Source organism: Anomaloglossus baeobatrachus, chromosome 9 (assembly GCF_048569485.1).
Source record: "Anomaloglossus baeobatrachus isolate aAnoBae1 chromosome 9, aAnoBae1.hap1, whole genome shotgun sequence".
NCBI lineage: Eukaryota > Metazoa > Chordata > Amphibia > Anura > Aromobatidae > Anomaloglossus > Anomaloglossus baeobatrachus.
This window is the reverse complement of record NC_134361.1, coordinates 15,357,164-15,384,570: the sequence shown is the minus strand read 5'-3', so window position 1 is coordinate 15,384,570 and position 27,407 is coordinate 15,357,164. Positions and strand designations below refer to the sequence as shown.

General features: G+C 52.2%; 1 protein-coding gene across 3 annotated transcripts in view; it reads right to left on the bottom strand.

Annotated features, from left to right (window-relative positions):
• Positions 1-246: 246 nt before the first annotated feature.
• Positions 247-27,407, bottom strand: part of RPS6KA6 (ribosomal protein S6 kinase A6) — a 71,482-nt gene continuing 44,321 nt past the window's right edge. For 2 of the 3 annotated variants that reach the window (XM_075323081.1, XM_075323083.1), the window contains exons 7-22: positions 25,093-25,199; positions 24,807-24,844; positions 23,208-23,350; positions 21,653-21,723; positions 20,313-20,401; positions 16,962-17,026; positions 10,272-10,374; positions 7,405-7,529; positions 6,941-7,066; positions 6,757-6,846; positions 6,019-6,180; positions 4,174-4,335; positions 3,656-3,732; positions 2,125-2,242; positions 1,899-2,039; positions 247-1,104 (exon numbers count right to left, since the gene is read on the bottom strand). In XM_075323081.1, the coding sequence (XP_075179196.1) occupies positions 979-1,104; positions 1,899-2,039; positions 2,125-2,242; positions 3,656-3,732; positions 4,174-4,335; positions 6,019-6,180; positions 6,757-6,846; positions 6,941-7,066; positions 7,405-7,529; positions 10,272-10,374; positions 16,962-17,026; positions 20,313-20,401; positions 21,653-21,723; positions 23,208-23,350; positions 24,807-24,844; positions 25,093-25,199 (1,743 nt within the window). In that variant the 3' untranslated portion in view covers positions 247-978. The remainder of the gene's footprint in view (positions 1,105-1,898; positions 2,040-2,124; positions 2,243-3,655; positions 3,733-4,173; positions 4,336-6,018; positions 6,181-6,756; positions 6,847-6,940; positions 7,067-7,404; positions 7,530-10,271; positions 10,375-16,961; positions 17,027-20,312; positions 20,402-21,652; positions 21,724-23,207; positions 23,351-24,806; positions 24,845-25,092; positions 25,200-27,407) is intronic. The other variant, XM_075323082.1, reaches the window with a different exon arrangement.

Sequence of the window (27,407 nt, the reverse complement as noted above, 5' to 3'; positions counted from 1 at the left end):
TACATCATTGGAGTCAGGATCTCTTTGCCTACATCATGTTGCCATCAGATGGGATAGCAAAAACTGCTGACAGATTCCCTTTAAAGGGGGAACCCAACCAAAACACGTCAGAACAGCTCTGTAAAGCGTTTTCCCCCTGTACCATCTGCAGATCCACCACTTAACATCAGTAAGTGCGATTTCACATCCGCCCCGGCGAGTTCAGCTTCCGGTGACCCCCCCCCCCCTGCGCCGCCGTTTTCCCCACCGCTTCCTCCCACCTTTGACCTTTGATATTATTTTGGTTCTTGATTCTACAAAAATATAAACTTTACCATCGCGGGTAAAATCATCTCCCGATACAGAGAAAATAAAATAACATAAAAAAAACCAGAGATTTGTACAATTGAACGCAACGCACGACTTATATACAACCCCAGATAAATTAATGCACGGCAAATCCACGGCAACGGCAGAGTCCCCCGTCCAGGCGGCAGCCGTCCCGGTGATGCCCGGTGACTACCAGCAGCGCAGGCTTTTACAGCAGGGAGTAAAGCACTTGTTCGGGTGACCGGCAGCGTCTGCCGCTCCCAGGATTACCTAACGACTACAGCGACACGGTGAACACAGTGATAGCGAATAGAATAAGTTACAGTCTGCGGAGCCGTGCCCCCCGCAGCACAGGATCGCGGGTTGTGAATACTGGACGTCTCGTCTGCTGCCGCGGAATACTGATGAACGTCACCTCGAGGCGGCAGACTCCAGACTACCGGAGAATGGGCGACCTCTGGCCACGATCCTTTATATGTATACAGTCCGGCATGGAATAAACGCACAATTTACAGCATCTTGATGAAGGTGTAATTGTCAGGTGAGGAGTGTCAGGCGCGGCCCGGTGTCGTACCCTGATAGTGACGAATAATGAAGCACAGACCTCCCGGGAGACCTGCACAGAATATTCAAGTAATCGAGATCCTCCCTCCCCGGCTCCTGCTCGCTCTACATGTCCGTCGACGTTCGCTTTTTCATGCTGCGTCTCTGGGCGAGATTAGAGGCGGCGACCGGCTCCAGGAGCGGCTGAAAAGTCTTGTGGTTCAGCGCAGAGTATGTGGCCGCCATTGCTCCCTGGAATGGGAAAGAAGAGCGTTAAATCCGGGGGCTGCCATCCTCAAAGACCATAATACGTCACAAAAACAGCTGATTATATATACATATAGAAAGTTAGACACACACAAGAGTCGGCGGCGATGCTGCGCTTACCCCTCTACAAGAGTCGGCGGCGATGCTGCGCTTGCCCCTCTACAAGAGTCGGCGGCGATGCTGCGCTTGCCCCTCTACAAGAGTCGGCGGCGATGCTGCGCTTGCCCCTCTACAAGAGTCGGAGGCGATGCTGCGCTTACCCCTCTACAAGAGTCTGCGGCGATGCTGCGCTTACCAGTCTACAAGAGTCGGCGGCGATGCTGCGCATAGCCCTCTACAAGAGTCTGCGGCGATGCTGCGCTTACCAGTCTACAAGAGTCGGCGGCGATGCTGCGCATAGCCCTCTACAAGAGTCTGCGGCGATGCTGCGCTTACCCCTCTACAAGAGTCGGCGGCGATACTGCGCTTGCCCCTCTACAAAAGTCGGAGGCGATGCTGCGCTTACCCCTCTACAAGAGTCGGAGGCGATGCTGCGCTTAGCCCTCTACAAGGGTCGGCAGCGATGCTGCGCTTAGCCCTCTACAAGAGTCGGCGGTGATGCTGCGCTTAGCCCTGTACAAGAGTCGGCGGCGATGCTGCGCTTAGCCCTGTACAAGAGTCGGCGGCAATGCTGCGCTTAGCCCTGTACAAGAGTCGGAGGCGATGCTGCGCTTAGCCCTGTACAAGAGTCGGCGGCGATGCTGCACAGGCCCCATTACAGGAGTGGGCTCTGCCATTACCTTGACAAGGTGCGGTGCGTCCTGCCGGTTGAGCTGGTAATGGGGGAGCTGGTCTCGGCAGGCGATCCAGGAATGCTTTAACACCTTCTCGGCGGTGTATCGCTGGTGCGGATCCACGTGGAGCATGTGCGATAACAGGTCCTTGCATCAGGAAGGAAACGATTCAGGTCACTCAGCAAAATAACAAACCTCTCACATATCAAGATAAGGGGGAGGGCGCACTTACTTTTGCCGCATCAGACACTGTATCCCAGTTCCCGCCGCTCAGGGAGAAGTTCCCACTTCCTATTCGCAGCAGGATTTCTTCCGGAGTGTCATTAGGGCCATTCGCAAAAGGCGTGTACCTGTAACCACAGGAGAGGAGCAGGGGACGCTGAGAACGGGGACGGGTGAACGCAGCCACAGCGCCGCGCTCCAACACACACAGCGCCGAGCTCCAACACACACAGCGCCGCGCTCCAACACACACAGCGCCGCGCTCCAACACACACACACAGCGCCCAGCTCCAATACACACACACAGCGCCGCGCTCCAACACACACACACAGCGCCCAGCTCCAACACACACACACAGCTCCAACACACACACAGAGCGCCCAGCTCCAACACACACACAGAGCGCCCAGCTCCAACACACACACACAGCGCCCAGCTCCAACACACACACACAGCGCCCAGCTCCAACACACACACAGAGCGCCCAGCTCCAACACACACACACAGCGCCCAGCTCCAACACACACACACAGCGCCCAGCTCCAACACACACACAGAGCGCCCAGCTCCAACACACACACACAGCGCCCAGCTCCAACACACACACACAGCGCCCAGCTCCAACACACACACACAGCGCCCAGCTCCAACACACACACACAGCGCCCAGCTCCAACACACACACACACAGCGCCCAGCTCCAACACACACACACAGCGCCCAGCTCCAACACACACACACACACACACAGCGCCCAGCTCCAAACACACACACAGCGCCCAGCTCCAAACACACACACAGCGCCCAGCTCCAAACACACACACAGCGCCCAGCTCCAAACACACACACAGCGCCCAGCTCCAAACACACACACAGCGCCCAGCTCCAAACACACACACAGCGCCCAGCTCCAAACACACACACAGCGCCCAGCTCCAACACACACCGCGCCCAGCTCCAACACACACCGCGCCCAGCTCCAACACACACCGCGCCCAGCTCCAACACACACCGCGCCCAGCGCTCCAACACACACAGCGCCGCGCTCCAACACACACAGCGCCGCGCTCCAACACACACAGCGCCGCGCTCCAACACACACACCGCCGCGCTCCAACACACACACCGCCGCGCTCCAACACACACAGCGCCGCGCTCCAACACACACAGCGCCGCGCTCCAACACACACAGCGCCGCGCTCCAACACACACAGCGCCAAGCTCCAACACACACAGCGCCAAGCTCCAACACACACAGCGCCAAGCTCCAACACACACAGCGCCAAGCTCCAACACACACAGCGCCCAGCTCCAACACACACAGCGCCAAGCTCCAACACACAGCGCCAAGCTCAAACACACAGCGCCAAGCTCAAACACACAGCACATAGGGGCGCCCTCTGGTGGTCATTCTTCAGTATTACAAGTATGTCCCCACCACTTTATTACATGTGCAAATGTTCTCTGGTAAATCCATACAATGCCCTCCTGTAATCAGACACAACCCGCTCCCCAGGATACTATAGGCCATCATTCTTACCCTGCAAGCATAGTGTAAAGGAGAACCCCGAGGCTCCAGATGTCACAGGCCGCGTCGTATCCTTGCCTCATCAGAACCTGCAAAACAGAAAAACAACATCTCATCATATGGACTATATGTTCAACATAATATAACTCTGACCCCCGGCCTGCCCATCATTTACTGTGCTGTACACATACAACTATTGTTCCCTGCTATCAGTCATTTCAGGCTGTGCGAGGCCGAACGTGCTGTATATCATTAGTATAATAGCTCCTCTTATAACGCTCCATTACTAATATAATATATATATAATGTACTTTTTTTTTTAAGGGATAGCGGCTGCTTTGCCTGTCCCCCATGCTTTACACTGAAATCTCGTTTTCTGACCAAACACAGGCCTATGTGAGCTGAACACTGGAGCGGATGGCGGCGGCTCCGCTTACACATGGAGCCGTGCGCTGGTTGTTACACGTGGCAGCACCTTCCTGTTACATTATCTTATATGTGGTCTGTGCAGAGAATTCCACATTTTCTACCTCTGGGGCCACGAAGTTGGCCGTATAACATGGAGTCAGGAGGAGGCCGTTGTCTCCCCGCAGCTGCTTAGCAAAGCCAAAGTCACATATCCGGATGGAGTCGGCATTACTGGAGTCGTCCATGTACAGGATATTACTGGGCTTCAGGTCCCGGTGAACCACCTGAAAACACAAGGAAAAGGTATAAAAGAATGAAATGTGCGATATACAGGACTGTGAAAACGTGCAAGACAGGTGAGAACCAGCGCCGCAGAGCGACAAGGGTCATCCCCAGAAGCGATAACATTATTCCTATCAATTCTATCAATATCAGTATTCAGTGACCGCCCGTCTCCTCCGTCCTCAGTATTCAGTGACCGCCCGTCTCCTCCGTCCTCAGTATTCAGTGATCGCCCGTCTCCTCCGTCCTCAGTATTCAGTGACCGCCCGTCTCCTCCGTCCTCAGTATTCAGTGACCGCCCGTCTCCTCCGTCCTCAGTATTCAGTGACCGCCCGTCTCCTCCGTCCTCAGTATTCAGTGACCGCCCGTCTCCTCCGTCCTCAGTATTCAGTGACCGCCCGTCTCCTCCGTCCTCAGTATTCAGTGACCGCCCGTCTCCTCCGTCCTCAGTATTCAGTGACCGCCCGTCTCCTCCGTCCTCAGTATTCAGTGACCGCCCGTCTCCTCCGTCCTCAGTATTCAGTGACCGCCCGTCTCCTCCGTCCTCAGTATTCAGTGACCGCCCGTCTCCTCCGTCCTCAGTATTCAGTGACCGCCCGTCTCCTCCGTCCTCAGTATTCAGTGACCGCCCGTCTCCTCCGTCCTCAGTATTCAGTGACCGCCCGTCACCTTTGTCCTCAGTATTCAGTGACCGCCCGTCGCTTTTGTCCCATTATGGCCCTGCCTTTACTTTATAATGCTGAATCCTACTGACAGGTTCTCTTTAAGGAGTCCTGCAGGAGATGATTACGGCACACAGAGCCCCGATCTCACATCATCCCGTCTGTCTGGGATCAGGAGACAGAAGGATCCGCACCAGCCTCATACACAGAAAATCTGGGGTCAGACCTGAGTATCACCAAATACTGAGGGTGGAGGAGACGGGCGGTCACCGGATACTGAGGACGGAGGAGACAGGCGGTCACCGAATACTGAGGACTGAGGAGACGGGCGGTCATCGAATACTGAGGACGGAGGCAATGGGCAGTCACCGAATACTGAGGACGGAGGAGACGGGTGGTCACCGAATACTGAGGACGGAGGAGATGGGCAGTCACTGAATACTGAGGATGGAGGAGACGGGCGGTCACCGAATACTGAGGACGGAGGAGACGGGCGGTCACCGAATACTGAAGGCATTAACATTTATATTTTACATTTCTTTATTCATAAGTCACTTTGCATTTTGTTATCATAGACTGGTAGCATTGGAAGGGACCTCAAGGGCCAGTGGCTCCAACCCCCTGCGAGAGCAGGTCTTCCTAAATCATCCCAGCTATATGTTTATACAGCTTCCACTTGAAGATTTACATTGATAGAGAGCTCACTGCCTGCCGTGGCCGCCTGTTCCACTCTCTGCCCTCACTGCCTGCCGTGGCCGCTTGTTCCACTCTCTGCCCTCACTGCCTGCCGTGGCCGCTTGTTCCACTCTCTGCCCTCACTGCCCCCCGTGGCCGCCTGTTCCACTTTCTGACTGTCCTCACTGTCAGAACGTTTTTCCTAATGTTATAGATTAAATTATTTCAATCTATTCATATTTCTATATATAAAGCAGAAATGTGTTCACACATGCCTAAAACGTTTGCACAGTGCAGAATACATATTTCTTTGTGACCCAGTAGCTGATGATTGGCTGCGGCTCGTACCCCTTGGCAGTGCAGGTAATCCACGGTCTTGGTGATGGTGTAGAGGACGGCGCCGGCCTCCCGCTCCGAGAAGAACTTCTGTCTGAGTATTCGATCCAGCAGCTCTCCGCCCTTCATCAGCTCCGTCACCAGGTAAACGTAGTGTCCGTCATCATCATACACCTGCAAAATGCCGCCACAAGGTGTCAGCGGGAAGATCCACTGACAGCCACCCAGAGGAAGGGAGGGACGAGGGCCCAGGGGGAAGGGAGGGACGAGGGCCCAGGGGGAAGGGAGGGACGAGGGCCCAGGGGGAAGGGAGGGACGAGGGCCCAGGGGGAAGGGAGGGACGAGGGCCCAGGGGGAAGGGAGGGACGAGGGCCCAGGGGGAAGGGAGGGACGAGGGCCCAGGGGGAAGGGAGGGACGAGGGCCCAGGGGGAAGGGAGGGACGTGGACCCAGGGGGAAGGGAGGGACGTGGACCCAGGGGGAAGGGAGGGACGAGGGCCCAGGGGGAAGGGAGGGACGAGGGCCCAGGGGGAAGGGAGGGACGAGGGCCCAGGGGGAAGGGAGGGACGAGGGCCCAGGGGGAAGGGAGGGACGAGGGCCCAGGGGGAAGGGAGGGACGAGGGCCCAGGGGGAAGGGAGGGACGAGGGCCCAGGGGGAAGGGAGGGACGAGGCCCAGAGGGAAGGGAGGGACGAGGCCCAGAGGGAAGGGAGGGACGAGGCCCAGAGGAAGGGTCTATGCTCAGCACTTACATCCTTCAGAGTGATGATGTTCGGATGTTGTCCGTACCGCATCAGGATCTCGATCTCTTCCGATGGATCCCGCTTGCTTTTGTCTATGATCTGAAATAAATAGGAATAGTCTTAAGAGGCCAATAACAGAGGACAACAGTTACTATAAGTAATGCTTCACAATATGTGTTTGCCCCGGTTGTACCTTCACGGCGTACTCCATGTTGGTGGCCCGATGAATACACCGTTTGCAGATGGAGTAGGAGCCGACACCGATGTCTTCCTTCAGGTCATAGATATCAGTGAACTGCGCGCGGCTTCCATGAAACTGCTAAGATAAAAGTAAAACATAGGGTGACCCCCTCAGCCGAGGCGCCGCACTGGTGACCCCCCTCAGCCGAGGCGCCGCACTGGTGACCCCTCAGCCGAGGCGCCGCACTGGTGACCCCTCAGCCGAGGCGCCGCACTGGTGACCCCTCAGCCGAGGCGCCGCACTGGTGACCCCTCAGCCGAGGCGCCGCACTGGTGACCCCTCAGCCGAGGCGCCGCACTGGTGACCCCTCAGCCGAGGCGCCGCACTGGTGACCCCTCAGCCGAGGCGCCGCACTGGTGACCCCTCAGCCGAGGCGCCGCACTGGTGACGGCACAGACCCGGGAGCACCCAGTTACCTGCACGATCGGGAGGACGCTCGTCACAGAAGAGATCTTATGTTCCTCAATGGAAGAAGGTGCCACAAAGCTGAAGCCTTTGAAAAGCTGATGAGCGTTGGCGCTGGGAGGGACGCCCGGAGAATCTGCAGCACAAGATGGAGAGGTGAGGAGCGTCTGCCAGGAGGAGCAGACAGAGTAACAAAACCGGCGAGGCCGCGCTCCGACCGGCGAGGCCGCGCTCCGACTGGCGAGGGTCCTAAGGCTCTGTTCATTTTTATTCTAAAACCAGTGTGCAGAGTCAGGTTTTGAAATATCCGAGTGAAAAACAAAAACGGAAATATATGAAGAGTCTATGAAAAGTATCCTGATGGCATCCGCACCAGTCAGAAGGCTTAAAAAAATAAATGATAAATAAATAATTCAGCAATTAAAAAACTGCTCCAAAAGGTCTTCAGAGAAGGAACGTTTCCTGACTGTTCACACTGAAAACTTCTCGTTTCTGTCCACTTAAAAAAAAAACAAACAAAAAAACCTCAGTCTGCACAGAGCCAATAAAGGGAACACTGCACGATGCCCAAAGGATTATTGAAAAAGCAGCTAATGCTCTGACAGGAGGGATCATGTGGGGAATTTTCTTGGTCTTTGATTTAAAAAAAAAAAAAAAAAAATACAGAAGGTGCCAATATCTTACTGCCGTCATCAGATCCTACAGGGACTACCAAAGGCAACAATGTGCCCCGACAAGAGAGAGGGGCGAGAGACACTGCCAAACTGTCTCCCAATGCCCCTCGTCTCCCCCTTTCTCCAGGCCCCTCCAGACCCCACCTATCTCCCCCTTTCTCCAGGCCCCTCCAGACCCCACCTATCTCCCCCTTTCTCCAGGCCCTCTTTTGGTCTCTATTTGTCCTCTCCAGACCCCACCTATCTCCACGCCCTCTTTTGGGCTCTATTTGTCCCCTCCAGACCCCACCTACCTGCCCCTTTCTCCAGGCCCTCTTTTGGGCTCTATTTGTCCCCTCCAGACCCCTCCTTTCTCCAGGCCCTCTTTTGGTCTCTATTTGCCCTCTCCAGACCCCTCCTTTCTCCAGGCCCTCTTTTGGTCTTTATTTGTCCCACTCCGGACCCCTCCTATCTCCAGGCCCTATTTGCCCTCTCCAGACCCCTCCTATCTCCAGGCCCTCTTTTGGTCTCTATTTGTCCCCTCCAGACCCCTCCTATCTCCAGGCCCTCTTTTGGTCTCTATTTGTCCCCTCCAGACCCCTCCTATCTCCCCCTTTCTCCAGGCCCTCTTTTGGTCTGTATTTGTCCTCTCCAGACCCCTCCTATCTCCAGGCCCTCTTTTGGTCTGTATTTGTCCTCTCCAGACCCCTCCTATCTCCAGGCCCTCTTTTGGTCTGTATTTGTCCTCTCCAGACCCCTCCTATCTCCAGGCCCTCTTTTGGTCTGTATTTGTCCTCTCCAGACCCCTCCTATCTCCAGGCCCTCTTTTGGTCTGTATTTGTCCTCTCCAGACCCCTCCTATCTCCAGGCCGTCTTTTGGTCTGTATTTGTCCTCTCCAGACCCCTCCTATCTCCAGGTCCTCTTTTGGTCTGTATTTGTCCTCTCCAGACCCCTCCTATCTCCAGGCCCTCTTTTGGTCTCTATTTGTCCCCTCCTATCTCCAGGTCCTCTTTTGGTCTGTATTTGTCCTCTCCAGACCCCTCCTATCTCCAGGCCCTCTTTTGGTCTGTATTTGTCCCCTCCAGACCCCTCCTATCTCCAGGCCCTCTTTTGGTCTCTATTTGTCCCCCTCCGGACCCCTGTCAGTTACTCATCGTCTCTGAGAATAAATGGAGCAGGGGTTTATATTTCATCTGCTCAATCCTAATCTCCACCGACAGCTGCCATCAGGTGATAGCCGGGGACCACCAAACACATCAGATAGATGGTGGAGATCGATGGGCTCAGTACTACAATAGTGCAGTACTGCGGCGGCCATATTATTTGGTTAGTATTGGTGCGCGCCGGTTACACCGGGTAGATAGACCTTACTCTGTGCTGTAGGAGCCGCTGCATTTATCCCGCAGATCACCGCAGTATTTGGTGTAAATGAAGTAACTAATGGTCAAAACTTGCACAAAATGTTTCAGTTTTTCCCTTTGCTTGCCACAAGTAGTAGTAGTGTGTGCGGAAAGCGTGGAGGGGGACAGGCAAACCGCTGCTCCATGTATTAAAGAATATGAGCAGCGGGCATTCAGAGGCCCTATCAGTGAGCTCATCCTGACCTGAACTTTGATGTGGTCATAAATCAGCTCAGAGGAGCTCAGTAAATGACAGATAAAAGTGATATAAACTGCCTGTCAGAATGAGCTCAATGACTGATCCTCAGTTTACTCATTTACTTCTACACGTACTACTACATTTACTTACTACACTACTCATTTACTACTACATTTACTCAGTTACTTCTGCAGCCAGAAATATGAAGAGAAACATATGGCTTTGTCAGTGTACATTTTTTATAATTAAACTCAATGGCAAAAGTTATTTTTATCTAAAAAAAAAAAGAAAAAAAAAAACAAACAAAAAACAAAAACCAAGGATTTAAGTTTTTAGAAATGTTTCCTACTTTTCCTATAAACTTTATGAAAGGGAATGTTGCTAATTTTGTTGCAAATGTTGCTGATTCTTTTATGTGTATTTCAGTATTAGAAGCGTAGACACGGGGTAATTCGGTGACATCGGCCGTCCTCGCGGTGCCCCAGAGTCTCTGCTACAGCCCCCAGCTTTCAGTGATTTATCCCCAGCGGTCGCTATAGAAGGGGGCGGTCACCGCAGGAGGGGCTCAGGGGGATACATTGCATTCAGCTGTCTGTCTCGTCGTGGGATTACGGCACTTTCTCACCTTTTGGCGTTTTCGCTGTAAACTCAGGATCAAAGCAGAAGGTGTCTTCAGGTTTCCCTGACGCTGGTTTAAACGGAGGCTGAATTTCCCGTCTGTACAGCTTCTAGAGAGCAGACAGAAGAGCGACAGGTATACAATAAGGAGCGGTCCGGCTCACACAGCCGATGGGGTCACTGCGGTGTCAGCAGCACTCAGCTCTCCTGACTTTCTTTTACCAGCACTGACACATTGTAACAACCCATCAACTGTGTGAGAAGTAACAGATAAATTGGTTATTCCCAAAAAAAAGCAAGTCCTCTCCTATCCATTGGAAAAAGACAAGTGCTGATCACTAGGATCCCAACCGCTGGGACACATGGAGATCCCGAAATCAGGACGCTACAGATCCGTCTTGAATGGAGCAAAGGTTGTGTATGCGTATCTCCGCTCCATTCACTACAAAGCTCCGATCTCAGGATCCCTGGTGGTCCCAGCGGTTGGACCCCCAGGGTTCATTAACCCCTATCCTACGGAAAAGAAGGGAATTTTGTTTACTTACCGTAAATTCCTTTTCTTCTAGCTCTAATTGGGAGACCCAGACAATTGGGTGTATAGGCTATGCCTCCGGAGGCAGCACAAAGTATTACACTCAAAAGTGTTAAGCCCCTCCCCTTCTGCCTATACACCCCCCGTGCTCCCACGGGCTCCTCAGTTTTGGTGCAAAAGCAAGAAGGAGGAAAAAGAATTATAAACTGGTTTAAAGTAACATCGATCCGAAGGAATATCGGAGAACTGAAACCATTCAACATGAACAACATGTGTACACAAAAAAACAAGGGCGGGTGCTGGGTCTCCCAATTGGAGCTAGAAGAAAAGGAATTTACGGTAAGTAAACAAAATTCCCTTCTTCTTTGTCGCTCCATTGGGAGACCCAGACAATTGGGACGTCCAAAAGCAGTCCCTGGGTGGGTAAAATAATACCTCGTAAGAGAGCCGTAAAACGGCCTTTTCCTACAGGTGCGCAATCGCCGCCTGAAGGACTCGTCTACCTAGGCTGGCATCCGCCGAAGCATAGGTATGCAACTGATAGTGTTTCGTGAAAGTGTGCAGGCTCGACCAGGTAGCCGCCTGACACACCTGCTGAGCCGTATCCTGGTGTCTCAAAGCCCAGGACGCTCCCACGGCTCTGGTAGAATGGGCCTTCAGCCCTGAGGGAACCGGAAGCCCAGCCGAACGGTGGACTTCGAGAATTGGCTCCTTGATCCACCGAGCCAGGGTTGATTTGGAAGCCTGTGACCCTTTACGCTGGCCAGTGACAAGGACAAAGAGTGCATCCGAGCGGCGCAGGGGCGCCGTGCGAGACACGTAGAGTCTGAGTGCTCTCACCAGATCTAACAAGTGCAAATCCTTTTCACATTGGTGAACTGGATGAGGACAAAAAGAAGGTAAGGAGATATCCTGATTGAGATGAAAGGGGGATACCACCTTAGAGAGAAAGTCCGGAACCGGACGCAGAACCACCTTGTCCTGGTGAACAACCAGGAAAGGGGCTCTGCATGACAGCGCTGCTAGCTCAGACACTCTCCGAAGTGAAGTGACTGCTACTAGAAAAAACCCCTTCTGCGAAAGGCGTGAGAGAGAAATATCCCTCATTGGCTCGAATGGTGGTTTCTGAAGAACCATCAGCACCCTGTTCAGAATCCAGGGTTCTAACGTCAGCTTGTAAGAAGGAACGATGTGACAAACCCCCTGCAGGAACGTGCGTACCTGTGGAAGTCTGGCTAGGCGCTTCTGGAAAAAACACAGAGAGCGCTGAGACTTGTCCCTTAAGGGAGCCGAGCGACAAACCCTTTTCCAGTCCAGATTGAAGGAAGGACAGAAAAAATGGGCAAGGCAAAAGGCCAGGGAGAAATACCCTGAGCAGAGCACCACGACAGGAAAATTTTCCACGTCCTGTGGTAGATCTTGGCGGACGTTGGTTTCCTAGCCTGTCTCATAGTGGCAATGACGTCTTGAGATAATCCTGAAGACGCTAGGATCCAGGACTCAATGGCCACACAGTCAGGTTGAGGGCCACCGAATTGAGATGGAAAAAACGGCCCTTGAGATAACAAGTCTGGTCGGTCTGGTAGTGCCCACGGTTGGCCGACCGTGAGATGCCACAGATCCGGGTACCACGACCTCCTCGGCCAGTCTGGAGCGACGAGGATGACGCGGCGGCAGTCGGCCCTGATCTTGCGTAACACACTGGGCAACAGTGCCAGCGGAGGAACACATAAGGGAGCTGAAACTGCGACCAATCCTGAACTAAGGCGTCTGCCGCCAGAGCTCTGGGATCTTGAGACCGTGCCATGAACGTCGGTACCTTGTTATTGTGCCGGGACGCCATGAAGTCGACGTCCGGCACCCCCCAGCGGCAACAGATCTCCTGAAACACGCCCGGGTGAAGGGACCATTCCCCTGTGTCCATGCCCTGGCGACTGAGATAATCCGCTTCCCAGTTTTCCACGCCTGGAATGTGAACTGCAGAGATGGTGGAGGCCGTGGCTTCCACCCACATCAAAATCCGCCGGACTTCCTGGGAGGCTTGCCGACTGCGTGTGCCGCCTTGGTGGTTGATGTATGCCACCGCTGTGGAGTTGTCCGACTGAATTCTGATCTGCTTGCCTTCCAGCCACTGCTGGAAAGCTTTCAGGGCAAGATACCCTGCCCGTATTTCCAGAACATTGATCTGAAGCGAGGACTCTTGCTGGGTCCACGTACCCTAAGCCCTGTGGTGGAGAAAAATCGCTCCCCACCCTGACAGACTCGCGTCCGTCGTGACTACTTCCCAGGATGGGGGTAGGAAAGATTTCCCCTTCGCTAATGAAGTGGGAATAAGCCACCACCGAAGGGAAGCTTTGGTCGTCTGAGAGAGGGAGACGGTCCTGACGAGGGACGTCGGCTTCCTGTCCCATTTGCGTAGGATGTCCCATTGAAGGGGACGCAGGTGAAATTGCGCGAAAGGGACTGCCTCCATTGCTGTCACCATCTTCCCCAGGAAGTGCGTGAGGCGCCTCACGGGGTGTGACTGGCCTTGAAGGAGAGATTGTACCCCTTTCCGTAGTGACTGCTGTTTGATCAGCGGAAGCTTCACTATCGCTGAGAGTATGAAACTTCGTGCCAAGATATGTCAGCGATTGGGCCGGTGTCAGATTTGACTTTGGAAAATTGATGATCCACCCGAAACCCTGGAGAGTCTCCAGGGTAGCGTCAAGGCTGCGTTGGCATGCCTCTATAGAGGGTGCCTTGATCAGCAGATCGTCCAAATACTGGATCACCGAGTGACCCAGGGAGTGTAGAAGCGCTACTACAGTAGCCATAACCTTGGTAAAAACCCGTGGGGCTGTTGCCAGGCTGAACGGCAGTGCCACGAATTGCAGGTATTCTTGTCCTATGGCGAAGCGCAAGAAGCGCTGGTGCTCTGGAGCAATCGGTACATGGGGGTAAGCATTTTTGATATCGATTGATGCAAGGAAATCTCCTTGGGACATTGAGGCGATGACGGAGCGGAGGGATTCCATCCGGAACCGCCTGGTTTTTACCCGTCTGTTGAGCAGTTTCAGGTCCAGGACCGGGCGGAAAGACCCGTCCTTCTTTGAGACCACCAACAAGTTGGAGTAAAAACCGTGGCTCTGTTGCTGAAGAGGAACAGGGATCACCACTCCTTCAGCCGTCAGAGTGCGCCGCGCCTGCAGAGGAGCCTCGGCTCGCTCGGGAGGCGGGGATGACCTGAAGAGTCGAGTCGGGGGACGAGAGGTAAACTCTATCTTGTAACCGTGAGACAGAATGTCTCTCACCCAGCGGTCTTTTATTTGTGGCAGCCCGGTGTCGCAAAAGCGGGAGAGCCTGCCACCGACCAAGGATGCTACTAGCGGAGGCCGAAAGTCATGAGGAAGCCGCTTTGTTAGCGGCGCCCCCGGTGGTCTGTTTAGGACGTGACTTAAACCGCCATGCATCAGAGCTCCTTTGTCTTTCTGAGACCTTGTGGACGAGGAGAATTGGGACCTGCCCGCGCCCCGAGAGGAGCGAAACCTCGACTGCCCTCTCCTCTGTTGGGATATGTTTGGTTGGGACTGGGGTAAGGATGTATCCTTTCCCTTGGATTGTTTGATGACTTCATCCAGACGCTCGCCAAACAACCTGTCGCCACAAATTGGCAAACTGGTTAAGCGTTTTTTTGGAAGCAGAATCTGCCTTCCATTCCCGTAGCCATAAGGCCCTGCGGAGTACCACCGAATTGGCGGCCGCAACCGCCGTACAGCTTGCAGAGTCCAGGACAGCACTAATAGCGTTGCCGAGGTTTGGGAGGTAATGGATGCCACTTGTGGCGCGGCCGTGCATGTGGCTGCTTCAATTTGCGCTTGACCTGCTGAGATAGCTTGTAGCGCCCATACGGCTGCGAATGCTGGGACAAAAGAAGCTCCGATAGCTTCATAGATGGATTTCAACCAGAGATCCATCTGCCCGTCAGTGGCATCTTTGAGCGAGGCTCCATCTTCCACTGCAAGTAATGATCTAGCCGCCAGTCTTGTGAGATTGGAGGGTCCACTCTGAGACACTGAGTCCAACCTTTAACCACGTCAGGTGGAAAAGGACAACGTGTATCCTTAAGGCGCTAAGAAAAAACGCTTATCTGGACAAGCATGGTGATTCTGGACTGCCTCTCTGGAATCAGAATGGTCTAGAAACATACTCGGTGTACGCTTGGGGAACCTGAAGCGGAATTACTCCTGCTGATAATCTGACTCCTCCGCCGGAGGAGCTGAGGGAGAAAAATCCAGCATTTGATTGATGGACGCAATGAGATCGTTCACTATGGCGTCCCCGTCTGGAGTATTACGATTGAGAGCGCCCTCAGGATCAGAATCCTGATCAGCTGTCTCCGCATCATCAACCGGAGATTCCCCCCGCTGAGACCCTGAACAACATGATGTCGAGGGAAATTCTAAGCGAGCCCGCTTAGTCGGTCTGGGGCTGGGGTCTAAGTCAGAACCCTCAGCCTGGAATGTATCCCAGGAGGACATTGTTGGTCCAATTGAGGGGGGCCAGGGAACAATGATTCAACAGAGTCCCTTTGCTGAGATACCGGCCTGGACTGCAAGGCTTCTAGTATCTCAGCCATAGTCTCAGAGAGTTTTGCAAACTCCATCCCCGTCACTAAGGACCGTGTCAACAGGTGTCTCCCCCTGGGCCCCTCTTAGCAGATGCTCTGGCTGAAGAAGAGAGTCACAGGGGCCACACATTGCACACAATGAGGGTCAATGGGACCTGCCGGCAGCTGGGTCGTACAAGCGGCGCAGGCAGCATAATAATCCTGTTTTTTGGCACCCCTGTCTTTGTGGGCGCCATGCTATTGTTTTCCCTGATTAACACAAAAGGGTAAATAGCCATAATGAACTGTGCTCATACAGTGTAAAGTATATAGTAATAACACAGAATGTATCAATACACTACAGCACCATGGGGCTAACACCACAGGTGCTGCTTACCAGCCGCCTAAAGCGGTTGTGAGGCCACCAGAGACCGTGTCTGGGTTTCCCAGGGTTTGTCCCTCTCTGCAGCGTCGGAGGAGCTGACAGGAATGGCTGCGGCGTCCTGACGAGAGGAGGGAGCCGTGGGCGTCTCACACAGTGCACAGTGAGGGGAGTGGAGTATGCAAAGCATGCTCCAGCCCTCATGCTGCTCGTTTGTCCCTCTCTTCCGTGCAGCGTCCCGCCCTTCCCCTGCCTGTCAGGGCTGAGGGCGGGAAAAAGGAAGCTAGGCCGCAAGAAAGCCGGGGACTCGAGTATAAGCGTCGCCGCCGTAAAAGCGCGGCCGACGCCGAAGTCCCCGGCGAACTACAAGTCCCAGCCGCGCCGCAGTTTCACATGGCAGCGGCGGTTAGCGCGGTAGCCCCTACATATAAACACACTCAGCGACGCTGAGTGTGTAATGGCACATATAGACCCGGTCAGCGCCGCGGTCCCCGGTGCACTAGCACACCCAGCAAAGCTGAGGTGTTGCCGTGCACGGTCCCTACAGGGATACAGAGTACCTTCAAGATGCAGGGCCATGTCCCTGAATGGAACCCGGCTCCTATCCAGCAGTCTCCACAGGAGTTGTGGATGAAGCACGGTCTCAGTGCCTGGAGACCGATAGGATCCCACTTCACCAGAGCCCTGAGGGGGATGGGGAAGGAAAACAGCATGTTGGCTCCAGCCTCCGTACCCGCAATGGATACCTCAACCTTAACAACACCGCCGACAAGAGTGGGGTGAGAAGGGAGCATGCTGGGGGCCCTATATGGGCCCACTTTTCTTCCATCCGACCTGGTCAGCAGCTGCTGCTGACTAAACAGTGGAGCTGTGCTGTGCATGTCTGCCTCCTTCGCACAAAGCATAAAAACTGAGGAGCCCGTGGGAGCACGGGGGGTGTATAGGCAGAAGGGGAGGGGCTTAACACTTTTGAGTGTAATACTTTGTGCTGCCTCCGGAGGCATAGCCTATACACCCAATTGTCTGGGTCTCCCAATAGAGCGACAAAGAAAGGATAACTTGCTTTATTAGGAACAACTCTCAAAGAAACATTTTCGGCTTTTGAATGTTTCCATTTGCTGACAGAAAGCAGAGATGTTGACAATGATGGGAATATGAAGCAGAAGGGTTTATTGGACAGTCGTAGTCGACTTACATTCCAGTCAATGGTAGCAAAAAACGGATGCCGTTTGATTTCTTCTACCCGGTCCAGGCCGGCCCCTGGGAACAAAGACACAGCAGACATTAGATACGGGGCTAGACGGAAAATGTAGCTGCACGAGACAAGATAAAGCCGCAAGAAACACGAGGAAAATGTAAAGGCAAAGGAAACTGGGAGGCTTTAGTTTCATCGATAGAGGCTCGTCTGCAATGGACGTATTCGGGCTCCGCAGAATTTCAGTTTCTGGAGGTAAATAAGCACCGTATAGTTCCACCCAATACCACGAAATTATGAATGGAAAAAAAAAATTAACCAGCTTAAAGTGAAAAACCTTTTTTTCCTTGCAGCCCCTCTACTTGGACACTTCTCCCCCTTTTTTCAAGTAACAAGAGGGGTCCCAGGACACGGATGCTGAATTATCAACGGTAATGAAAAACAGTTACAATGTATCAAAATTTACTATAAAAGTTTAGTAACTAGTTAAAATTCTGCAGAGATAACTGCACCAGATGAGGCTGGCGGAGACCAGTGAGGCCGGTAACATGATAGATACAACAAGGAAACCTGACCGACTCCTCGGGGGCGGGGCATGTTACATTTTTATGCCAGAGACAATTGTTTTTTCTCTTTGTTTTAATAGCTATAATTTTTTTATTTTTACTATTCTGTCATGATAGACCATATGAGGGTTTGCTTTTATATCGCACAAGCTGTAACTTATTGTTACAATTTTTGTGGTAAATGCAATGATTTCACTGCTCTTGATGCTTTTTACTAGGCAGCTGTGCTGACCCAAACAAAGAGCCCTGGAGTATTTTTTTTCTTTATGCTTACTACATGGGTTATATAATTTTATAGATTTGACGTTTTGAGAGGGTTTGTTTTTTTTATTTTTGTTTTAATGAAAAAAGGATGCAAATTTAAAAACAGCACTTTTATTAATATATTTATGCATAAAGTTCATGCTACAGTGATATTTTATCATGAAAGTCGGGCATTTAAGTAGAAGAATGTGATGGAGATTTCCTCATCTCAAACAATTTATTGCTCAGAAGACTCCTGCGGTCCCGACCATGCGCAGAGCGCGCCTGAAGCCGAGGAGCGAGCACCCAGATAACAAGGCTGCGGGAATGGTAAGCGAGCACCCGGATAACAAGGCTGCGTGAATGGTAAGCAAGCACCCGGATAACAAGGCTGCGGGAATGGTAAGCGAGCACCCGGATAACAAGGCTGCGGGAATGGTAAGCGAGCACCCAGATAACAAGGCTGCGGGAATGGTAAGCGAGCACCCGGATAACAAAGCTGCGGGAATGGTAAGCGAGCACCTGGATAACAAGGCTGCGTGAATGGTAAGCGAGCACCCGGATAACAAGGCTGCGGGAATGGTAAGTGAGCACCCGGATAACAAGGCTGCGGGAATGGTAAGCGAGCACCCGGATAACAAGGCTGCGGGAATGGTAAGCGAGCACCCGGATAACAAGGCTGCGGGAATGGTAAGCGAGCACCCGGATAACAAGGCTGCGGGAATGGTAAGCGAGCACCCGGATAACAAGGCTGCGGGAATGGTAAGCGAGCACCCGGATAACAAGGCTGCGGGAATGGTAAGCGAGCACCCGGATAACAAGGCTGCGTGAATGGTAAGCAAGCACCCGGATAACAAGGCTGCGGGAATGGTAAGCGAGCACCCGGATAACAAGGCTGCAGGAATGGTAAGCGAGCACCCGGATAACAAGGCTGCGGGAATGGTAAGCGAGCACCCGGATAACAAGGCTGCGGGAATGGTAAGCGAGCACCCGGATAACAAGGCTGCGGGAATGGTAAGCGAGCACCCGGATAACAAGGCTGCGGGAATGGTAAGCGAGCACCCGGATAACAAGGCTGCGGGAATGGTAAGCGAGCACCCGGATAACAAGGCTGCGGGAATGGTAAGCGAGCACCCGGATAACAAGGCTGCGGGAATGGTAAGCGAGCACCCGGATAACAAGGCTGCGGGAATGGTAAGCGAGCACCCGGATAACAAGGCTGCGGGAATGGTAAGCGAGCACCCGGATAACAAGGCTGCGGGAATGGTAAGCGAGCACCCGGATAACAAGGCTGCGGGAATGGTAAGCGAGCACCCGGATAACAAGGCTGCGGGAATGGTAAGCGAGCACCCGGATAACAAGGCTGCGGGAATGGTAAGCGAGCACACCCGGGATCTCAAGGAGCGACGGGGACGTCACTCATGTAAATGCATCGTATCACGCCCATGGGGCGATGCGACACCCAGGGAACTAGAGTCGCTGATCATTTACATAGGAAACCTGTAAGTAATAAAACTTTTTTTTTTATACATTCCATTACACAATATTACAACACAGGGATGGGTAGGAAGGGGTTAGTAGTCCCTGCTTGTAGGTTAGAACGCATAAGGACCTGACAGGTTCCCTTTAAATATTTTATATTTTTATATAAAGTGTATATTTTTTATGGCGATAAACTTATTATTGTTTTATTTTCAATGTGGCAAAAGGGGGGGGGGTGAGTTAAACTTTTGAGAAATATATATACACATACATACACACATACATATACATACACTTTTTGGTTTAATTTACAATTTCTAGTGATTTTCCTAGCTCCAAGGGGACTTTGTGCCTGCAGTGTCTGATCGCTTCTGCTGATCAGAGCGATGCCTAAGCATCAGCAGAAATGCTGCTCTCTGGTGGTTTCTGTGCTCTGCAGACATTCAAAGGAAGTGAGTCATAGCAGCGACAGAGGTCATTATCTGACCCCACACAGTCATGGTACTCCATTGGCGTCCCTGCTGACGAGTGCTAAATTGCGCTGTCAGAGTTTGACAGCGCGATCTAAAGAGATAACAGGCGTGGGTGGATCTGGATCAAACCAGCAGACGTGTGCGGGGATAACGTGGGCTTGCTGCGCAAGCCCGCATTAAGGGGACAGACACGGCTGAGCATGCATATACAAGTCCTTGGTCGTGAAGGGGTTAACACCAATTTTAACTGAACCCCGAAATTTATTGGGTGGTTCATGAATCACACACCTGTTAATTTTGCCATTAAGTTTCTTGAGAACAAAAAGTTGGTAAACATTGAACAGTTGGACATGTGAAGTCAAGAGGTCAGACAAGGTCACATTAAGGTCAGAGGGCATCTTAGCATCATCCTGAAATTTCTGTCCCGTAATTTAGTCCAACATCAAGATGATCTGTTGGATGCTGGATTATTAGGAGGTCAGAGAAAGTCTTCACATCCCATAGTCACAGGAGAGACGCCTTAAGGACAGCATTAAAGGTGTCTGGAGGGGCCGAGCGCGGATCGTGATGATCACAGGGAAACTCACCTAATCGGTTTAGAGGATTCCGCTTGAACAACATTCGGAGGAGACTTTGAGCTTCGGGGCTTAAAAACTGCGGCATCCCGAGCTTTGATCTGAGAAAAGGTCAGACAAGTTAAAAAGTACTCGAAACGCACAAGTGACAGACCACCCAGAGAGCGGCCGGGGCACAGAACCTTTCCCATGGGCAATGAGGGACGAGGCACACAATCTCCAATTAAATGCATTTATAGGACACACACATGAAACTAGGGAGTGGTAACAATACAACTTCATTACACTGTATCCATAGCAACTAGACTGTCGCATGGGAATGTTCAGCTCAGAGTGACTGCGCTTGTTACAATGTATCAGCGTAGGCAATCATCTGTAAGACCAAGATCAGCGGTGGCACAACGCTCGCCTGGCCCCGGGACGCTCTCGCCTGGCCCCGGGACGCTCTCGCCTGGCCCCGGGACGCTCTCGCCTGGCCCCGGGACGCTCTCGCCTGGCCCCGGGACGCTCTCGCCTGGCCCCGGGACGCTCTCGCCTGGCCCCGGGACGCTCTCGCCTGGCCCCGGGACGCTCTCGCCTGGCCCCGGGACGCTCTCGCCTGGCCCCGGGACGCTCTCGCCTGGCCCCGGGACGCTCTCGCCTGGCCCCGGGACGCTCTCGCCTGGCCCCGGGACGCTCTCGCCTGGCCCCGGGACGCTCTCGCCTGGCCCCGGGACGCTCTCGCCTGGCCCCGGGACGCTCTCGCCTGGCCCCGGGACGCTCTCGCCTGGCCCCGGGACGCTCTCGCCTGGCCCCGGGACGCTCTCGCCTGGCCCCGGGACGCTCTCGCCTGGCCCCGGGACGCTCTCGCCTGGCCCCGGGACGCTCTCGCCTGGCCCCGGGACGCTCTCGCCTGGCCCCGGGACGCTCTCGCCTGGCCCCGGGACGCTCTCGCCTGGCCCCGGGACGCTCTCGCCTGGCCCCGGGACGCTCTCGCCTGGCCCCGGGACGCTCTCGCCTGGCCCCGGGACGCTCTCGCCTGGCCCCGGGACGCTCTCGCCTGGCCCCGGGACGCTCTCGCCTGGCCCCGGGACGCTCTCGCCTGGCCCCGGGACGCCCTCGCCTGGCCCCGGGACGCCCTCGCCTGGCCCCGGGACGCCCTCGCCTGGCCCCGGACGCCCTCGCCTGGCCCCGGACGCTCTCGCCTGCCCCGATACATTGTAACAAGAGAAGTGTGCAACTGCTGTTAATAGAGGAGGATTCACTACATAAGATGCATCGGCAGCACGATAAGAAAAAAAAAAAAAAAAAGAACGAAATGTGTCATGACCTGCGACTCCTAGAAACCCCCCACCCCCGGGCAGAGCGCTTACTTCAGTATCATGTTCATCGTTTCATTCCGGTCTTTTCCTTGAAACGGCAGAGTCCCCGTCAGCATCTCAAACTGGAAAACACAAACACCAAAGTGTCTGAAGCTGTATTCCCATATTTACCTCAACAGAGTGGCTACAGCAATCAAGAAAAAAGACTGATTATATCTCAGACTCAGAGAATAGAAAGAAATAGTATAATATAACAAGAGACTCATAGAAAGCACAAAGAGCCAAGATCAACAGCACGGGTATAATATATTACTGATACCGAGTTATATCCTGTATTATACTCCAGAGCTGCACTCACTATTCTGCTGGTGCAGTCACTGTGTACATACATTACATTACTGATCCTGAGTTACCTCCTGTATTATACTCCAGAGCTGCACTTACTATTCTGCTGGAGCAGTCACTGTGTACATACATTGCATTACTGATCCGGAGTTACCTCCTGTATTATACCCCAGAGCTGCACTCACTATTCTGCTGGTGCAGTCACTGTATACATACATTACTGATCCTGAGTTACCTCCTGTATTTTACCCCAGAGCTGCACTCACTATTCTGCTGGTGCAGTCACTGTGTACATACATTACATTACTGATCCTGAGTTACCTCCTGTATTATACTCCAGAGCTGCACTCACTATTCTGCTGGTGCAGTCACTGTGTACATACATTACATTACTGATCCTGAGTAACATCCTGTATTATACTCCAGAGCTGCACTCACTATTCTGCTGGTGCAGTCACTGTGTACATACAGTACATTACTGATCCTGAGTTACCTCCTGTATTATACTCCAGAGCTGCACTCACTATTGTGCTGGTGCAGTCACTGTGTACATACATTGCATTACTGATTCTGAGTTACCTCCTGTATTATACCCCACAGCTGCACTCACTATTCTGCTGGTGCAGTCACTGTATACATACATTACTGATCCTGAGTTACCTCCTGTATTATACTCCAGAGTTGCACTCACTATTCTGCTGGTGTAGTCACATATATACATATAGGAATTTACAAGCTGCAATCACAATTATCAAGCTTTAGAGCAGCAATTCCCCAGCATCCTCTGCTTGTTTAATACCTGGAGTATTCTAGCTCTGAAGTATAATACAGGAGGAAACTCAGGATCAGTAATGTAATGTATGTACACAGTGACTGCACCAGCAGAATAGTGAGTGCAGCTCTGAAGTATAATACAGGAGGAAACTCAGGATCAGTAATGTAATGTATGTACACAGTGACTGCACCAGCAGAATAGTGAGTGCAGCTCTGGAGTATAATACAAAAATAAATCTGAAATATTATATTTTTTTTTATTTTTTTTGTTATTTTGCAGCAATCTTGTCTGGTGATCCTCCGCCTGTCTGTCTGTCTGATACACAGCAGCCAGGAGGACGATGCCGCAGTTTGCCGCCATATTTCCCTGCCCTGTGTGCTATCAGGTCATGTTCTCTGCATTACGTAAAAGCGACATCAGACTGGAACCTAGAAAACCACACCAAATATCACAGTCACGGCCGGACTTACTCTTTGAGGATCTTACCATGAGGACACCAAAGGACCACCAGTCGGCGCTCTGTGTGTGGCCCCGTCGGTTCACCACTTCCGGGGCCATATACTCCACGGTACCACAGAAGGAATATGCCTTTTTTTCGTGATCCACCGACTCTTTGCTGAGGCCAAAATCTGGAAAAACAAAAGAAATGCAAAAGTGCCCCCTATCGTAACATCCCTGAGTGCTGACCGCCCCGCCAGGCATTAATATCAGAGCCCTAGGAGGGGCGCCAAACTAAAGGGGCTGTCGCTGCCTGTGATGGGCACAAGGAGGCGCCACCTTACAGTGGGGGTTAGTTGGGTCTGTCTACCCCAAAATATTCATAAATTCTGCAGTTATAACAAGGGCGGCTGCTCAATGATCACATGCTGCACGCAGAACGAGATGTATGAAGATGAGCGGCAAGAAGTGGATAAAATGATGAAGGTGGAGGAACGACCTCTGCCGCGTCGACCATGTGAGCTCCATCATCTACAACTGTATCCAGACTGATACATTTACCTGCACTGATACACTGTAGCAAAATATCAAGACAAAGGAAAGATTGGTGTCAAACCTATCAAAACTAGCACTTAAAGGGGTTGTACAAAGCACAGAATGCAGAGCGGCCTCCGGCGCCATGCAGAGCGGCCTCCGGCGCCATGCAGAGCGGCCTCCGGCGCCATGCAGAGCGGCCTCCGGCGCCATGCAGAGCGGCCTCCGGCGCCATGCAGAGCGGCCTCCGGCGCCATGCAGAGCGGCCTCCGGCGCCATGCAGAGCGGCCTCCGGCGCCATGCAGAGCGGCCTCCGGCGCCATGCAGAGCGGCCTCCGGCGCCATGCAGAGCGGCCTCCGGCGCCATGCAGAGCGGCCTCCGGCGCCATGCAGAGCGGCCTCCGGCGCCATGCAGAGCGGCCTCCGGATCAGTGCAGGCCTCAGCGGTCAGATACCCAGCAATCACCAATATGAAATAACTTATTAATTTGCAACAACCCCTTTAATTAGGCTCTGCTTCTTGTCAGTGAATGAATTTATCATTTTACAGTCAAAGATCCTGAAGACAGTGATGAATGGAAACACAAAACATGAGAAAGGAGCAGAACTTCATTATAAGCCAACAAAACCTTAATTGTATAAAACAGGGGTTCCCTCTTAAAGGGATTGTCTCAGATTAGATAAACTTCCTTGCTCCCTTCCAGAAACAGCGCCTCCCGTCTCCAGGTTGTCTGTGGTATTGCAGCCTATCCCCATTCACTTCCATAAATCTGAACTGTAATATTACACATAAGCTCTAAATGGATTTGTCGCTATTGTTGCAGGTAAGAGACCATGGTTTTGTTTTTTTTTTTATTCTTAAAAGGGAATCTATCACCAGGTTTTTGTCATCTAATCTGAGAGCAGCAATAATGTGTGGGCAGAGATCCTGATTCCAGCGATGTGTCACTTACAGGCCACCATTCCCCTTGACATGGCTGGATAATGAAGGCAGAGGGGACAACGGTGCACAATGAACTGAGCAAAGTGTAAATCCAGAGGTGAGATGTGACCGGATCACCACTGTGCACAAATGAGATGAATGAAATGCTCGGCTGCAGAATCACCACCTACCTGTTAACTTGATATGTCCTGCTTCATCAAGCAAAATGCTGAAAATTAAAATGCACATTCACCAACACACATAACAGGATTTGGTAGAAAAGATCAAATAGAATAAACAAAAAAGAAGAATGTAACGGGTGAGAATTCAGAAACAGAACTATGCACTAACCCTGGAAAACTCAGTACCCCAAGTACCAGAGGGTGCAACTGCATGCAAAGATGGAGACCATGATCTCAGGGTGTAGAGACAGGGGACAGACAAGGCGATATCGGAGTTTGGAAAGTTTTACTTTACTTTTCTGGCTTCAGGTCTCTGTAGACGATTCCCAGGCTGTGCAGGTGATCCAGCGCCAGGGCCAGCTCTGCCAAGTAGAATTTCACATCTTCCTCTGTAAACATAACCTAATAAGAACTGTACAGATTTACTTTATGTTCTATCCGCACAGAAAACATCAGCCAGATAAGGCAGAAACCCCCACCCGCTGCAACCACGGCCCCCTCCATGCGAAACATGGCATATGGTAAAGAAACAAGAGCACGGGAACACAAAACTGCAACAATGTATGAAGAGAGAAATGGAAAGGCAGAAGCAGGGACGCCTCCGATCCACGTCTATAGAGGGGGTCACGTGCGCCTCTGGCCACAGCCGCAGCCCCAGGTGATCAGTGGAGGGCATGGTGGCCCTGATGGGGCCTCTGCTTGCCCAGCGTTCCCATCGCGAGTGCGGTTCCGGCCCCAGCTCTTTCCTCTATAAAGGCTGGGACCGCACGGCTGCGGCTCTTTCATCCCCAAGATCTAAAAATACTCATGGAGGATCGATATTTGCAACCACTAACACGAGCTGCTATTGAGCAACGAGACCTCAGCAGCGCCGGCTGTAAGAACGGCGCCCCCCGCTGGTTACACGCTCACAGGAAATAATTCAATTACACCCCGCCAGGCTGCGACCTTTCAAAGCAAAACATTTCAGAAACTAAATCCTGAAAACATTTATATGTTAAGAGACGGAAGCGGATTCTGGAAACAGCGAGTTCCTCGCAGCGGCGGCCGCAAAAGGTAAAGCAAGCTAAAAATGCGAAACGGCAACGTGGTGATCAGTCCGTGGCCAGAAAACTACCGCCCGCACCCCACCGAAACACCACCCTGCTCACTAACAGAAAAAGCTTCATTCCATGGCTACATCAAGAGCTGCAATCAGAATTCTGCTACCTGTACATGACAGTTCTCTGCCAACTGGATCATTAATATGTGACCTAAAGGCTCCAACACACATCAGACCAACACATCAATATCAACAGGCACAGGGCCTCCAAAATCTACCCCGACAGAAGACATCAGGGAGGGTAAAGATCCGGCACGCCATATTTCAGACTGCCGAACCTTCTGTTCTATGGGAGAAAAGTAATCACCAAAGGAGCCCGAAAGTGTCTGAACACAGCAGCGAGCGTGTGTATGGAGGAAGCAGGAGAGGCAGCCGACTGCAGCTTTGTGTGTGAGTGGAGAATTGCTTAAGACGCAAGAAGGGAGAATCACAGGGGGGGTACGAGGTCGCAGCAGATCCCGCACTCTGCAGTATTAGGGAGCGGGCAGCGCGGACCTGCGCAGGATGAAGTCTCCCCATCACACACACTGCATGAATCATACAGTCTCCACCGATATCTGAGGAGGGACGTGGGCGGCTGAAGATGTTCCACAAGGAGCCGGGAAGAAGCAACATATTCTACAGCTCTGCGCAAAGCGAGGATGCTGCAAAGAACGTCAAATAAGGAATCATAAGGAATCGCTGAAGAAACACACTAAACTCATCATTTACCTCTACATGGAGTATCCCACATTACATCCTGTATTATACTCCAGAGCTGCACTCACTATTCTGCTGGTGCAGTCACTGTGTACATACATTACTTACTGATCCTGAGTTACATCCTGTATTATACTCCAGAGCTGCACTCCCTATTCTGCTGGTGCAATCACTGTGTACATACATTACTGATCCTGAGTTACATCCTGTATTATACTCCAGAGCTGCACTCACTATTCTGCTGGTGCAGTCACTGTGTACATACATTACATTACTGATCCTGAGTTACCTCCTGTATTATACTCCAGAGCTGCACTCACTATTCTGCTGGTGCAGTCACTGTGTACATACATTACATTACTGATCCTGAGTTACCTCCAGTATTATACTCCAGAGCTGCACTCACTATTCTGCTGGTGCAGTCACTGTGCACATACATTACATTACTGATCCTGAGTTACCTCCTGTATTATACTCCAGAGCTGCACTTACTATTCTGCTGGTGCAGTCACTGTGTACATATATTACTATACATTTCACTGTCTATAATTGACGCGTACATTGCCTTGAATAAGTATTCATTCCCCATGAACTTTTCCACATTTTTTTATGTTGCACCAACAGAATGTTTTTATTGGGATTTTATGTGATACGAACACTAAGTACAAGTATTAGTGAAGTGTAAAAGGAAAGGATTCCTGGTTTTCTTAATATTTTAAAAATATAAATCAGAAAATTGTGCCGTGCATTTGTATTTATACCCCTGCAGTCTGATCCCCCAAGTAAAATCCTGAGTGACCACTCGCCCC